Source organism: Nanorana parkeri, unplaced genomic scaffold (genome assembly GCF_000935625.1).
Source record: "Nanorana parkeri isolate BGI_ZX_2015 unplaced genomic scaffold, ASM93562v1 scaffold1994, whole genome shotgun sequence".
Classification (NCBI taxonomy): Eukaryota; Metazoa; Chordata; class Amphibia; order Anura; family Dicroglossidae; genus Nanorana; species Nanorana parkeri.
The window spans coordinates 114,795-131,805 of NW_017308262.1; the positions used below are offsets into that span (position 1 = coordinate 114,795).

At 39.0% G+C, this 17,011-nt stretch overlaps 1 protein-coding gene across 7 annotated transcripts in view; it reads right to left on the minus strand.

The window, feature by feature from the left end:
- Positions 1-5,354: 5,354 nt before the first annotated feature.
- The window catches only part of LOC108800326 (protein 4.1-like), a 105,898-nt gene continuing 94,241 nt past the window's right edge, over positions 5,355-17,011 (minus strand). For all 7 annotated transcript variants that reach the window (XM_018572309.1, XM_018572305.1, XM_018572306.1 and 4 more), the window contains 4 exons: positions 13,219-13,317; positions 12,109-12,189; positions 10,840-10,957; positions 5,355-5,513 (listed from right to left, as the gene is read on the minus strand). In XM_018572309.1, the coding sequence (XP_018427811.1) occupies positions 10,841-10,957; positions 12,109-12,189; positions 13,219-13,317 (297 nt within the window). In that variant the 3' untranslated portion in view covers positions 5,355-5,513; position 10,840. The remainder of the gene's footprint in view (positions 5,514-10,839; positions 10,958-12,108; positions 12,190-13,218; positions 13,318-17,011) is intronic.

Genomic DNA, 17,011 nt, shown 5'->3' on the forward strand with positions numbered 1-17,011 from the left:
TTCTGTGATGTGGCTACTAGACATTTAATGATAGCTGGATTTGTAGTGGCAATTATCTGGTTAATTCCAGGTGTCTAGCATTGACTGTACCCCCCTGGGCAGTGTGCGACTCTGTCATTTTGCGGGAAAGCCAATGAGAGGCACTGTAGTGTATGTACAGTACAGCAGCCAATCATTGAGTTTCTCTCTCAGCCAGTGTTGCATGCTGGGATAGGGTACAAATACTGGTGGGATTTGCCATGTGCTCAGACTAGACGGGACCAGCCATGGATTAGAGCTGGGTCCTGTTCAGCCTGCCCCCCCAGGCTAGGCCTGAGGGTGGGCATGGGCTGGTGTGAGGGAAAGCTTTCACTGAGGCCTCCAACATGGAGGAGGCCTTTAAAGCAGATAGAGGAAGAGAACCGGGACCAATGCAGGCTCTTGAAGCACCCTGGAACTAAGAGGACTTCAGCAGCATGGTCGGTGTCTTTCCTGCTTGCAAATCTGTATCCATCCTGCCGATCTTCTACATCAGTTGCTGTCCGCCGTCTCCCAAATGGATCTACACTGATATGCCAACCGAGTCTGGAGCTCTTGCTAGTTACTCCTGGAAACCGAGAATCCCTATATCCTCTCTCCCCAGTGAAGATGTTTAATAAAAGGTTATTCAGCATTTTACTGCTGAAGTGGACATCAGTTTATGGGCACCAGAAGGGCGGTTAGTGCTAATGGGTGGGCAGCTGAAGAACAAACTCTAGACAAACTAGAGATGAACCAGCAGCTCCTTTGGGGGTGAGTGCTACACTTGTATATTTACCTTTGTTTGCACTTGCTGCCATACGAATCCTAGTACCATTACGCAAAAATGTTTTTCCGAATCTCAAAGTATATGGTAGAGGTATGCGGATTTACTATCGAAGCTGATAAGAAATTGTGTGAATATATTTATTTCAAGTATTCAATCATGTGAAAAGCAAATTCCTGTTTACTTATTCCATCTACATATGATTAGGTACTGAATTCAATGTGGACGGAATTTGCCCTGATAATTAAAGTGTATATTTACACTACTTATTGTGTGAAGACTTTTAACTCCATTAAGTATCATTGAAACCATTTAAAAAAAAATATAGCTAGCAGCATGCTTCACTTTCTGACCTAGTGTCCCATTTTGTGTGCAGGCTATCATTTCTGCAAACAGCCATTCCAATCTCTGTGTCCACGAGGACATATGATGCCTTGCAGGATGCTCCTGGAGCCACCCTTACATTCACTCTCTAAGCTTGTGCTGATGCTCCATGAGGGGCAAGTCCCAAGCCCTGCATTCAAAGCTACTCCCTTACTACTCCGTCAGGCTTTGATTGAAAATGGCTCTCTGCTTTCTGCAGAAACAACGCTCCATGGCAGGAAGCTTGCAAACCCTGCTTTCAAAGCCACAACCTTGTCACATTACTACAGAGGTGGACCATAAAAACGTTAACCTTTTCCCCGTAGATGGATGTAATATGTGATTGATATTGTAAAGTCTTTTGTTATTCCTTTTAGTATGCATGGACTTAAAAAAAAACAAATATTTACCTGTGAGGACATTGGTCTGATAAATTTATAAGTGAGATTCACCCTTTTATGTGGAGATTTCTTCTCACTTCCTGTCCTTTCTTTGGGATAAAAAAAAAATTCAAATTGGCTAAAGATTTGCCTTTTTTCCCTTTTAAAAAGGGTGGCATGTGCAGCTGTTGCTGCAATCTTTTTCCTGTGCAGCTGGCTGTGCTCCTCACTAAAATCTCTGCAGCAGCTAGTGTGATTATTTTCTTTAATTGCTCTGAATTGAACACTGAAATGCAGGCCAAGCATTTCTGGGTTACATAGTATTTGAGGTTGAATAAAGACATTAGTCCATCAAGTCCAACCTATTAGGATCTCATTCTAGGAGTACCCGTACCCCTGTATATTACCTGTACCCCTGTATATTACGGTCCCTTAAGAAATCGTCCAAAAGTTTCTTGAACAATTCCACATTATTTGCCGAAATCACCGCCTGTGGCAGTGAGTTCCAGACCCTAACTGATCTTACTGTGAAGAACCCCCTTCGCCCCTTGTGCTGGAATTTTTTTTCCACCAATTTTAGGTGGTGGCCTCTAGTTTTTGTAACGGAGTTAATTTTAAACAGTTTATCGCTAATGTTGCTACCACCATTAAACATTTTGTACATGGAAATCATATCCCCCCTTAATCTCCTCACCTCTAATGTGAACATGTTTAAATTTAGTAGCCTCGTCTCGTAGTTCTGGTCCTCCATACCCCTAATTAGTTTGGTTGCCCTTCGCTGGACTTTTTCCAACTCAAGGACATCTTTTCTTAGTACTGGTGACCAGAACTGGACCGCGTACTCCAGATGAGGTCGAACCAATGATCTCTAAAGTGGCAAAATTATAGACTTGTCCCTGCAAAGCTCCCTTTACTGTACCGTCTCAGAGAGTGCAACTGCTTTATTATGACGACAAGAGCCTGCAGTCCAAAGAAGCACAATGTAAAGCATGCTGAATCTAACTAAAATACTTTATAACGGTACTGAAAGTAAGGTGAATGGATGGTCTCACTAAATATGGAAGGTCGGATGCAATTACTGGGGGGCAGAGTCAGTAAGGGTTATCCACTCAGGTTCTTGGAAAGTCATGCAGTTTTATTCACAAGTACAAACATTTATTTACAAATATCCTAACCTTAAAAAAAAATCCTAAAGCCAGTCCGCTGTAATAGAAATATTATATTCACCTCTTGTCCCTTGTCTCCTACCCTACACTGGTTTCCACACTGCAACCTCTGATACTCTCTCTGGTATTCAATACTTCCTGAAACGTTGGGCTCTCTCTGGTATTCAATGCTTCCTGAAACGTTGGACATCTTTGTCCCCCACCAGGCATTGTGGTTGCACCCTCTGACATCAACATCATTGATGTCAGAGGATGCACAGCAGTGGCACAGCATTTAAAGGATGGAACCACAGTGGGTGGGGTGGGGCACAAGCATCCGGCATTGCCAAAGAAACTGCCAGAGGCTGCAGTGCTGAACATGAACAGAGTGGTGGTGGGAACAGCGGGTGAAGAGGCAAATATAACATTTCATCTATTGCAGGGAACTGGCATTAGATTTTTTTTTCTTTTTTACTTGACAGGGTTGCCTTGAGAGCAATGTGTTGTCTGCTATAACCTCACATATTCTGTAGTCATATTTTGTTCTATAAACCAATTTAAAAAATAAAAACCGGTTGTCCAGTTTGTCTGCTTACTATTATATGAATGGCCGAGTAAAGAAAGTGATTCCACTATTCTGCATTATTTGTGTATAATTCATGTTTAATAAATGGAATCTATGCTTCAGTCCTGCAGCACTGAAACAGAAGTCTCGTTAGGTCTCAGTCACTCCTTTAAACATTCATGTACTATCACACAGATGTTAATAGGACCTTAGGGATTTTCAGGTTCAGAATTACAGACAAAGGGCAATTATTTTTAATTAAGACTGTGACAACAAAGTGCTGATCTTCAGCCCTTGTTATGTGTACGGCACAGAGTGCAAGGTGTCTTCAAAAGCATGATTGGGAGCAGGGAAAGCAGCGGTTTGCTGCTGTGAAAAAAGCCTTGCACCTCATATGGATGTATTCTATGTCAGTTCACAGAATTCACACTTCAAGCTCAGTATTGTGGACAAAGAATGCAGAAAACATCAACTATGAATATCAAACTTTAGCAACTTGTGTACTTTTATACAGAACACAGGCGCACAATGCTGCTTTAGGCCCGGTTCACACTTAGGTGATCCATGACTGTGCAGCAATCATGCACAAAAACTGTGTGGATGGCTGTACGGTCACCGAATCGCACAACACCGCTGATCGGACTGGTGGTGCCATTCTCCTTTAATGGCACCCCATTCGCAGCAGGCAGATTGAGTGGTTTCCTGCTGCGATTCTGCCCATGCAAATCGCAGCTGAAAAAAACTGCACTTTATGCGTCGTGAAAAAAAAAGGTATATGTACCTTTTTTCAGCAATTGCTGCACGGCTATGACCCCATTGAAATCAATGCGGCTGCGCGACAACCACTGTGCGCGATCATGCACAAGCCTGCGGTCCCGGGATCATCCAGGTGTGAACCTGATCTGAGTGTTACTATAATAAAGAGCGTCAATTAATTTCCATGTAAACTGGACACTCCCCAAAAATCAGTGCTGTGATAAGTATATGACAGTAACATGGAAAGGGTGGACCCTGTACCATAGTGATAATTGTCTTTCACATTACTTTTTTACATTTTTTTCATTCAAATTACTTATTTCAAGCAGTAATCAAACACAAAATATTCAACAGAATAAACTTTATTTTACCAGTATTACAGAAAGCAAAATATTCTTAATACAACTTGAAGCTGCTATAAATCTAATTTTGGAATGTAACTATACACTTGGTGAACAACAGGTAAAGCGAAGATGAGCTCAATACACATCGCTAGTGGTAAACAAAATGGATGTGGTCAGCAAAGGCAGACAAGGCCTTATCCTTCTGCACTGAAATCATTACAGAGATCTAGAGAACGTTGTCAGTTTTAAGGTCAAGTCTGTTTTAATATGAAGACAGATAAAAAAGAAAAGCGTTTACAAAGGTGAATGTGTAACAAACATTTAGCTACGTACACTAACAAAAATAGCACAACATTGATGTAAGCTGCCAAAACTGCGTTTGCTTCCTTTTTTGGGAAAGAAGTGCAATTATAGATCAGGTTTTCTGGAATGTTTTGAGTTTTCACTCCCGGAAGGCAAAAAGCAGAAAGCGTTCACTGCTAGCAGGGCAGTATTATGATAGAGGCAGCACCAGAATATACTAGCTAGCTGAACTCCCTCTGCTGGTGTGTCCCCTACTATGCAGCAATAAAGGTTTATCCTGAAATACTTTTGCACAAGAGCCGTAAATTGTATAGCAACCATAGTAACACCTTTGTTTTATTCTTAAGACTAAACAAAGCCTTTAAAAGGTAGAAAAAAACACCAAGAAATGTGAAACGGGACTTGAAAATTTAAGAAACGTGTACAAAACTTTTTCATCTAAACAATACATTTACCTGAATAGTCTGTAATTATATACCCCAGTAAGAGGCTTTCATTAAGACGATCGTAAAAATAAAAAAGGGAAAAAAAAATATTCTACATTAGTTACAAAGGTTTTCGGCACCCTCTGTTCAGAGGTCTGTTTTATAAAGGGTTATTGTTCACAACAACAGATAACCATGAATTACAAAAAATAGCAAGTAGTTGTGCAGAACTATACTAAAAAGCTATGGATGTTAGGAAGTGGTTATAAAAACAGAACAAACATATGTGGAACAGCACAGGTCAGAGATGTTAAGCTGAGGTTGTACGTTGGCAACTTAGCCTTCGGGCGTCCCGTCATGCTTGCCAAACCTGGTCAATTTATAGCAACGTTAGCAGCAGGACGTGGTTCAAATTCCTTCATTCTGTGACACCTGCTCTGGATTTATTCTGCAAACCAACACAAAGGATAAAAAAAGATTGGTAAATAAAAATAATACTTGTGTGTTACTATCATGAGGAAAATCAAGCAGTTTATAAACTATACCACAAAGCATGAACCGTTCTAACATTTAAAGCAACTATTTACAGTGGTAGCTCGGTTCACGAACGTTTCTGTTCGCAAACAGGAAGTACGGCAAAATTTTGTTTCCGTTCACGAACTCCGCATCGTGTGACGAACCCAACCGCAGCCATCTTCCCTGCTCTGACACATGGTCGTGGCTTCCTCTAGTCGAGATCGGGGTATGATCACAGTTTGATTCGGTTGGTGACCAGAATCGTGGAACGAATTAAGTTTGTGAACCACTGTTTACAGAAACCAGCTCACGAATCAGTGAACTAAAAATCTGCTCAAAGTCTGTCCCCAGAAGCCCAGTTATAATCCCGATTTTCTCCACATTTCCATGCAGTCCAGCATGACCGAGCAGGTCAGCAAAAGTGACAATTACCGGGGTTGGAACACGCCATATAACACTGTCAGAGGGTTTTACAACCGTTAGCTCTTATTCATGTAGTCTAGATCTTTTTTTTTTTATCTGAAGTGCTCGGTGCAGTTATGCTAAAAATGTAAAGTCAATTTAGCACTACATATCCCTCAAAGACTACCTTGTCCACAGGATGACAACACTGCTGTGTGATTTTACAGCAGAATGAACCGTGTTATCAGCATGTTAAAGGAAGTTGAACAATAACAGACTTTGTGGCAGAATCAATAGGTAGTAAATCTATGTTGTTACAGGGGCACTAAAACTGCCGTGCAAGTGACAGGCTGCAGCATTTACTGTAAGTCATTTTTTATTTCATGTAAAGCTGAAAGGTGGGCAAATAAGCATTTTCCATTCAGGTTCTTTCATAAAAACAATTATGGGTTGTGCTTAACACTCTATTGAAATGCAAAACAGAATAAAAATAAGAAAAAAAAGAATTGAAAACTCAGATTCTACAAACGAAAGACAAACCTTTGGAATAAAAGGCGTTGTAGAGTTGAAACGCATTTTATCTTGCCAATTGTGAAAAATGAATGCTTAAACTAGAACTGAAGCCAACCCTTTTTCCTTTGGCTAAAGTAACAGAGGGCTATAACTTCTGTCAGCTTTATTTGCCATCTGTACTACCAGTGTTGACCTGTGCCCTCCAGGAGCCCGGGACATGATGACAAGTGGAGGGGAGACTAGAAACATCTATTTCTCAATCTCTCCAAGTATTTGACTGATCGAGTACAGTCTGTACTAGCTGGTGGAAGTGCAGAGGAGGCAATAGAGGTCTAAGGTGCCCTTGACAACTATGTAGAGTCTATCCGTCGCTCCTTATGTGCCATCACATAGGACGTTTGTAAGTTAAAGTGATATTTAGGTCAAAAGGATTTTACGCTATTTGAGATGCTGATTAAATCACTTATAAGGAATGTGGTTAATTGATGTTTTAAAGTTTTAGTTTCCTGCACAATCAGCTGGTCCCCAGAGGACTGGTCCTGATATCCTGTTTTAGAGTGACTCCTTTCTCAAGCAGAGTGCTATGCAGTCACCCTTGTGTGTGCTAGTAAGCTCTGTCTACACAAACGAACACAGACACAGCATATCAAGCTACTACCCTCCCTTCTCCAAGCTAGTAGATGAACAGTTTGCTGGAATCTCCACTGCTCTTTGTGATCTTTTACTGGACAGGAAGTTTAGGGAAGCCAAGATGAGAGACTTGGAAGCAGCTGTTCAGAAACATGATGATTGGAAGTGTGTGGGCGAAAATGTAAAACAATGCTTTGCAGGGCAATGAATATTTGTTTATTGAAGAAAAATTTGAATGTTTAATACTACTTTAAAAGGGTAAATTCACTTTCCCACAAAATGTTAGAAAACGAATTACTGCCACCTCTCCCGGCCCCTGCTTTGCATACCTTTGAGCGCCCCCACCAGCCAATGTATGGTCCATACAACATACTTTAACCTTGCAGTGAGTATTCGGCATAAAATGCTCGCAAATGCTAAGTGCTCATTGGTTGGCACAGCCACCTGACCTCACTGAGCAATGAGATGTGTTCTGAGCCAGGGACCAAATCCCTGAAATAAGAACCACTTCACACTGGTCAGCGTGGTCATGTGAGGATTATGCTGAATGCCCACTGTGGGGCTGAAGTGTGGTCTATAGACTGTACACCATCTGGCGGGGAGTTGGCGGGGGCGGGGAGTTGGTGGGGGCCGGGAGAGGTGGCAGAGTGTTGTAGGCAAGCTTATTTTCTCACATTTTGCAAGAAAATGAATTTACCCTTTAAGTAAAAAATATATCAGGTGACAGATTTGGCATTTATTTACTTGACTCGGTCTCATTCTTTTATCCCTTACAGAAAATCTGGAAATGTGTGAATTACAACTAAATTCAATGACTGCTTTACTGAAAATAGATTTCATAAACAGTTGTGCTATTATTGTGTGACATAAAAAATTGCAACTGCCATCCTTTTATTCTACTGGTCTTCTGCTTTCATAAACATGTAGGGGGGAATTCATAAAAACTGGAGCAGAATCTGGAGCAAATGCCCATGGCAACCAATCAGCTTCTCTCTTTCATTTTTAAAACAACCTGAAAGTAGAAGTGGATTGGTTGCTATTGGCAGACACACCAAATTTTGATTTGATATTTTTTCTGTGTATATACTTTGCTAATAATTAAAAATATTTTTGATTTTATTTACATTAATTTTTTTTACAGTCACTTCACTTTACGGTCTTTCCTCACAAGTCCATAAAACGTTTACACAATACATGTAAACCCAAATCACCTAAGTCTCAAATAAGATTTAAAATGTTAAAAGCAATTAGAAGTCAATTTCAATATTTTTAAAATCTGCAGCTTCCATAAAAAGGAATACCAAGTGATCCTGCCATGAAGGTCCTTGTTCAGGCACTTCCTGTTACAGGGTAACCACACCCTGTTCAGGTCTCCAAATTACTCTCCTATATTGTCACCCTTTCAAATACTCTCCCAAAGGGGAATAAAAGTGGCACTGCCAATGCAAATAGTACAGGTATGGTTTAATAGTGTCAATATCAGCAAATCTCCCCTGAGACATGACATGCAGTAGTCACTGGACCACATGCATGTTGACAGAAAGTGGCTACAAAGGGGCTGCAGAAGATCAGCACAGCAGAGATGCAACAAAGGTGAAAACAAGTATTTATTAAATAATGCAATTGATAGTACATAGTGTTTATGCAAACAAGTTGTCATTCTGTTAGGATTTACATCTACTTTACTCTCTGCTACTTTCGCAGTAACATGCCGCTCAGAAGTCAGAGTAATGGTTCTCAATAGCAGGATTTATAGACAGGCTTTTCCTTTTTTTTGAGAGTCCTTAAGGAAATATAAGCAGTGCGGGTACAATTATATGTTTAATATCCTGTGTATAACCATTTTAAAAATAATTAAGCAGTGTAAGAATTGCTATTGATCTTTTTACCATGTCACACAGACTCGTCATATATAGCAATATGAATCCTCCTTTAAATTATGTATTAGTGCATAAAAGAGGTAACTGGGCCAACTGTTGGCATTGTAGTAGCAATCATCGTGTTCCTATTATTCATGTGCATATATTATAAAACTAAAGATATTTTACCTATGAAACTGCCTTGTCTACATTGAAACCTTTAAAAAGCAGAAAAGATTTATGGCATGAAGCAACATGAAGTAACAAAACATGTATATTTACTGATGCTGATCATAAAGATGTTGGTAACAGCCTCTTTTAGATCTATATATTTACTTTGCAATACAATGATACAATAAACAGCAATATAATGACCCATTAATAGCTTAATGTACATTCATTGATCTTACTGTAAAAGTTACACAGGTGATTTACTGACCAAACTCATTCTACGACTGGATAAGTAGATGTTACTAGTTAAATGAAATATAGTTTAATTGCGGAAACAATACTGAGTGCCATACTAACATGTAATGTAATCTATTTGAAGCTTGAAAATGTACAATACAGGTGCATTTTTAATTTGCAAAGAACGGGGTACATATTACTGAAGTTAAATACTTTGCTGCCACCTACTGGGAACATTTCATGTTACAGTTTAGAATGGTTTCAAAAGACAAAGCACCACAAAACAGACATACTCAACACATCAAAAGAAGCAATACTAGTGGACTAGTGGATGCTAAATCGGGCCCTGCCTTCATACAATGCCCAGCTCTGCCACTTCTCCCACATTGAGTCTTAAGCTGGGTATTTATAAAGCGTTGACAATTTGCGCAGCGCTTTACATACTGTACATTCACATCAGTCCCTGCCCTCAAGGACCTTACAATCTAAGGTCCCCATCTCACATGCACACTAGGGCCAATTTAGACAGGAGCCAATTAACTGACCAGCATGTCTTTGGAGTGCGGGAGGAAACCGGGGTACCAGGAGGTAAGCCAGGCAAGCACAAGGAGAACATGTAAACTCCCTGCAGATAGTGTCCTGACTGGGTATAAATTGTTTAGAATTTCATTGAAAAAAATAATTTCAGAATGTCTGTTCGATTTTCTACTACTTAATGGGGTTAAGTGGATGGCCAATTTCCACTGCAATGACGAAAATAATCGAAGGCGCAGGATGGCATTTGTTTCCCAAACAAATGATATTATATCAGTGAATGTGGTTTTTGTTCGAGAAACTCCATTTCATTTCAAAGTCAAATGTTAGAAACAAACAAAATTTCACACAACAAATGTCAAGTCTCTGAAGCATTATCAAATGTCAAGAATTTTCACAAAAACGTCCATATGAAATTCTAACCGTGTATACCCAGATTTACTGCTTTGGCTACATTGTTCATATTGTAAGATGAAAGAGCATGACATTTTTCTGTAAATATCATGACAGGTGAGGAGGTATGATGAGATATTTGTTTTAGTGGGATAAATTAGCCACTTCCTTTATCAAAACAACTCTGCTTACATAAAAATACACAGAAATTCTGCAGAACCTTAGAAACATCTTAGAGACTAAGAAAGTCATTGGGGGAATTTATCAAAACTGGAGCAGACAAAATCTCGAGCAGATCTGCACTGCAACCAATCAGCTTCTATCTCTCATTTTCAAATATCAACTGAGCAAATGGAAGAGAGATGCCAACTGGTTGCCATAGGCAACTGCTCAAGTTTTGATAAATTCCCCCTATTGTGCATAGTACTTCTTTATAGTGCTGAATGTCCTCAGCTGTGGAGCACACAGGATGTTCTCCAAAAATAAATACGGTTATGAGATTTCAGATGACTTGCTCACCTTACTGTTCGTTTTCATCTTCCTCTTCAGTAACCTCAGTCTCTTTGTGGACCACCACACGAGTGATAGACATATCAGGGTGTTGCTCTTTGGCTTCCTTTATCGCTTGTGCTAATGCCTATGACAACAACATGACATACAAGCTTAGTAGTCTTTCAAAAAGATCTCAGATTAATACATAACCCTCCAACCCAAATAATAGGATTTTGTACTCACCGTAAAATCCTTTTCTCTCCGTTCATTGAAGGACACAGGCAACAGATCGCAGATCCTGAATGGTAGGGTAATATCGCCACCTGCAGGAGAAGGACGCTAGGCACAAAACTAAAGACCAATTACAGCCTAGGGGCGGACCCTGCCGGTGGCCAAACCCCCCACCTGCTGACAAGTCTCCAGTTTAGTAACAAGCAGTTAGGAGTGTACACCCCATAAAGAGGGCGATAGTAACTGATAGCTATCAATCCCTCTAAGATGTAAGGGCTTTTATTATCAGAAAAAATAAATAAATAAAATCACAGAATCTAGCAATCAATGGCCATGTAAAATTGTTCAAAACAATCACATGATCTGCAGGGCCTCAACCAAAGTAACTACAGGCACAAGATGTAAACTGGATTATAAACCTTAGCTTTTGCAGGTATGACCACCTTCTAAGAAAGCAGCACTAAGAACACATTGCTACCCATGTTTAATTCTATAATCACTATTCTGCTCAGTCAGTGTATGTGAGATCATCATGAACAATAATGCCTGGAAATGCCATGCAGTACCATATATATGGCATTTATACTCAATGGAATATGGATATCTCACTAAAGCTTAACACATGAATCAAACCTAAAAAGAGAAAAATAGCTACGCACATTAGTAAAAACACAATGCTTTAATAATGTGCCAGTGTTTTTTTCTTTGGCTGCTGTAACGCATACCTCTGCGTTATACCTTGGCCCCTAATTATGAAAAAAGTATAAAGATGACAGCCTCAGAATACACACCTTTAATATCAAGCTTCCCATATCAGCTCCCATATTTCTAATCTGACAGGTTTCTTTTAATGTAAAATTCAGAAAAATAGGGATATGGGTCCTGTTCTAAGGTCAGGAAGTGCTTTAATTGGGATAGTCATGGTCTACCATTTTATATTCCACTTGCAACAGAACTAAGTTATGCTAGGCATATCATATGGACTAAATATATTCTTTGCAGGTCAGATGATCATGCATAGTTTGAAATCCATTTTTTTTTCCTGTATAGTCAAAAAGAACTTACCTCGTCATGGTCAATGTCAGCATCTCCACTAATAACTATACGCTTTTCAATTCTTGTTTCAGATATTCCACCTTTCCCGGTCTAAAGAAGAAAATATCTACTAGTTGCATTTCTGTATCACAAATAACATGAAAATATGACATAACTTATAAACAAATTTACTTGTGTTATCTATGACAGGGCTCAAAATTTCAAGTCCTGAGCTACTAGCCAGGCCTTAAGAAGACACAATTGTTGCAAGAGTTATGCAAATAGGACTTTTTGCATAAAATAGCTAATCTAATTGTGTATTGTCAGCTTTGCAGTTTTATACACAACCACTTAAACCATCATATGGCAACCAGAGATAGGCATTTCTCAGAGGTAAGGCTGGAAGCAGTCCCAACTAAGAAGTCCCAACTAAAACAGTAATATGCAATACCTTGTGTTTGTGGATTATAAAACAGCGCTAATCTGAACCCCAAGTGAATGATAAAATGTGCCACAAACTTGAACAAATTAAATCCCCTAAAATTATAAATTATGGGGTTCAACTAAGTAAACATAATAAATATCCATCTGTTATCATTAATACAATAAACATGTTACTTTTAGTCCATCCACTTTTAGTGTGCCACAACCTCTCATCATGGATGGACTTGCATCATGGAAGTAACATTATGGCTGGATTCCCCTCCCCTCTTTTTTTTTAAGTTGCCTTCCTCTCCCCCTTCCCATGTGTTTTTAATTCAAATCAATGGAAATGCATAAAAACACATTACCGCAGTTCAACATAAATTGCAATGCACACTGCATTGAATGTCAACGCGTGTCAATGTACGTCAACATGTGTTGATGGTAAACACACCAAGCAAAAGTGTGCAGAAAGCCTTAATGTTTATTTTTAATAGTACTATGATCTATGACGGCTGTATGTTCAACTGATTTGATATAGATATACTTCAGGAGAAACTTCGCCACTCGTTATGGTTATCGTCAGCTTCTAAATAAATGGTTTTCCCACTGCTGCTGTATTGGTCTATACATTGGGCCCCAACAGGTACAGACATGCTTGAAGATAGCATGGATGAAATGCTAGTACTGGACACTTGACTGACCAATGCACTTTACCTTTGTGATGTGTGTTGTTGTAGTTGTTAAGACTGAATCCGATGTGATGGTTTGCGCACTCAGTAAAATGCCAGGTTCGCCGTCACCACTGCCAACCGCCTTTGTACAGGGAGGAAACAGGAGATAACTGTAAATAATCAAAGGCCTTTTTAAAAGGAAAGATGTGTTCATAACATAGGTCGTCATTGCTGGCCTCCTCCTGGATGTACTACTTTGCTGTAATTCTGACCTTCTGAGTTCAGTATTTTGAGACACTGACAAAGAATAAGTATGCAGCAAGTTCAGTCAGAGTGACAGCAAAACAAGTAATGTGCATACTTGTTTTGGGGCAGTGACTCAGCAAACACAAACCACAGGAAAGCACGACAGCCAAGCAACAGGAGTTTTCAGAATTAGCAGCCTGTGCAGTACATTTTTTGCAGGTTTACTTTAATCATACTCGCATATTGCTTTTTACATTGTCAGGAATTGTCCTAATTGTTTCCACAGAGTATTCTACACAAATGAATTTATATTTTTCATTACACAGCTGGAAACACTAAACTCTGGTCAAGGAAACAGCCATATCTAAATATTAACTGATCACTGCACGGGTATGGCTGAGGTAAAATGTAAGAAGCCTCCAGACTACCGTACATTCCCTGTCCTTAATTTTGAATAACGTGACTGTTGTGGTATAAACCATTCTAATCACAGGTCTGATCACATTTACATTTTTTCTATGTTAAACAGTAAATAACGAAAAACAACTTTCCATGAGGTAAATAAAACAATACAAAATCCTCACTTAGCACACATTTACAAATCAATATAAATGATATGTTATTCTAACAACTAAGGCTCTGTTCACACCTAGGCATATCGAATATGCGCGTTTGTCGCGCTTTTAGTGACACGTGTTTTCTTTATCCCCGACAAACGCGTTTGAGGGCTACTTGGCTGTATCCTAATGGAAACGCGCAACAAAAACGCCAGCAAAGAAGCTCATGTAACTTTTCAGGCGTAGGTCGTTTTGTAGCGCGTTCAGACGTGCTGAAATACGGCAAGGTGTGAACCATACCCATAGAAAACAATGGGATTTTCATGTTTGAGCGTTTTGTAGAGCGTTCGTAGAGCGTTGAACGTGCTACAAAACGTACAGGTGTGAACCAGGCCTTAGATTTATGCAATGATGCCTCTTTACCGCTTACTTCTGATGCCCTTAAGGCCTGAACGCACAGTCAGGTGTCATTTTTTTTTTTTAAAAGGAAATAAAAATCTGTGATTTTTTTTAACCATTACTTTATCACTTTCTTCAAGGATGATGTGGCATTACTGTTGCTGCCAACTCTCAGGGGTTATTATGGGGCATTAAAGTAAACCTGTGACCAGGTTATGGACATTCAGGCACTTTGAACAAGCAGTACATGAACTTTAAAATAAGTCTTCACCAACTTCTGTATTACAGGCTCCGTGGAGCAATTCATCCTCAAAACTCATAGGAGAGGCACTCAAATCTGTAATCCTTTTCTGGGAAAAGGGGATCTAAAGCTGCTGAGAAACAGACTAGAATGCATGCATTGCTTCACAGTGCCTGTAGCTACAGAGGCAAGTGAACTTGTTTAAAATCTCATTTCTTTCTTGGAATGGGTAAATACTTGAATGCACATATCCTGGTCACCAGTTCACTTTAAGTGTATTTGATTAAACAACATTAAACCTGCTGTACATATGACTGAGCATTACTACCTGCTCCGCTACCATGGTTTAAACTAAACTAACTCTATAATCCTTTAAAGGCCTTTCAGGCTCTTGTAAAATACCTTGACGGTACTATGAATCTGTTTTACAGCAGTTTGCATGTGCAGTTGACTGCAATTAATTTCGAAAACAAATTCTTGACATTAAGATAAAAACTTCCTACATACCTGGGCATTTTAAACTGAGCATATGATGAAAAATGTGTAAGCAAAGGATGTCACAACAATCCGTATATTCAGAAATCTAAGCAGCAGGAGCTATATGCACAGTTAAAACTTTTTTTGAAAAAGCTTATCTTGGCGTTTGGGTCTTTGAAGAGAAAGTCATGACTTAAACAGAACTTCAGCTGCCTGTATCACTGGATCTACTAACCATTTAGACATGTTTTTTTTTTTTCCCGAAGGTAACCTCTGATTAAGCATTTCTTTATCATACGAGTTGCACAGGTTTAATACAGGGTTACCCTGAAAATAAACTATAGCCCTAGCATGAAAAATTGATGGCAGGTAGGTTTCTTTTGCAGAAGATACTCTGTATGTGCTTTCTGCAATAAAAGTTTCTCTGCTGCCTGCCAGCAATGTTTCTTTCTCGGTATGCGTTGGGTGCTGGGATAAACTAACTCCCATGCAACTGCATGGAAGTTACTCCATTCAGGCGGCCAGCCAATCAAGAAGGCTAAAGACACCAAACTCAGAAGAATACTAGGCAAAGATATCAGAGGCGTGAGGGAGCTTGCAGATGTCACATCACTGGAGGGGAAGTGAAACAGACTTTAGTTCCATTATAACGAATAATTCAAGATCATAAATACAAAAATTACCATAACAAACTAACAAACATATTAACGAATTAAAAATAATTTGCCATCTTTCACCATAACTCTAAAGTTGAATTTTGTCTCAAAACATTTGTTAAAACTACAGAAAGAGGTTAGATATACAAATGTATACTAACAGTACCTCTGAAGCCCCTCCCTATCCTCATAATAATTGGGTTGCTGAACATGCAGTTCCTTTTAACAAAAACGAAAGCGCATCACTTAATTTTAACTTGATTGCTTGCTTCTAGCTAAAAATCCAGACAGCAGACTGGGAGAAGGTCATGTTCCTCCTCTGTCTCATCCAGCTGTGTGTTGTGAACAAATGTAGATAGAAAATCAAATTACAAATGCTATTCAAAGCATAAAAGTAAATCACTGTAGAAAACAAGGAGTCAAACACCAACTGATGTCTCAAGGTAAATATCATATATTAATAGGCAAAATATACCTGACTGAAAGAAGAAAAAAAAAGACAATTGTTAAGCCTGAGCATATGATGAAACATGTGTAAGCAAAGCATAAAAAGCCTAAACACCCATGTAAAAATGTCATGTTTTAGAGACGTAGGAAAAAAAAAAACCCAAAACACTTCAGGATTTTTTTTTTCTACCTTTAATGTGACCTATAATCTGTACATATTATAACGCAAGTGAGTTGCGCTCTGTCTCGACAAATATAAATAAATTAAATATGTGTGCTCTATAGGACGTGAAGAAGTTACTAAGTTCAGATTCTACTGTGAAAAAAAATTATAAATCTCGGTAGTCACTACCTCGGTAATAATTGTGCAATACAACAATCAGGTGTGGGAAAAGGGTTTTCAATCACCAGCCGGTGTATTGATTAGGTGTTTCTGTGTACTAAGTGTACATGGTTTGTCCAAACAAACCTCTTATTGATGTGACAATCTATTCAAAGACACCAATCCAAATATAAATGACTCGGTGTCACAGATTGGTCGTGTATAAGAAAAACAAAAACAAAATTCTAAAATCCCAATCTCTAAATCGTGACGAATTTTAAATATAATACGAACACTTAAATAATAGAAATTAAAACAGTATGAAAAATTATCACGTATACAGTGCTACTCCGTGCACTCTGATTCCTCTCAAAGACAAAGATTAAATGCAGGGTTAATTTAACTAAAATACCGGCATCGATCTTAGTGAGCAGTCAGTTCAGAGTGGTCAGTTCAAAACGTCTCAAACCAGGGATAATTCATAGAATCCG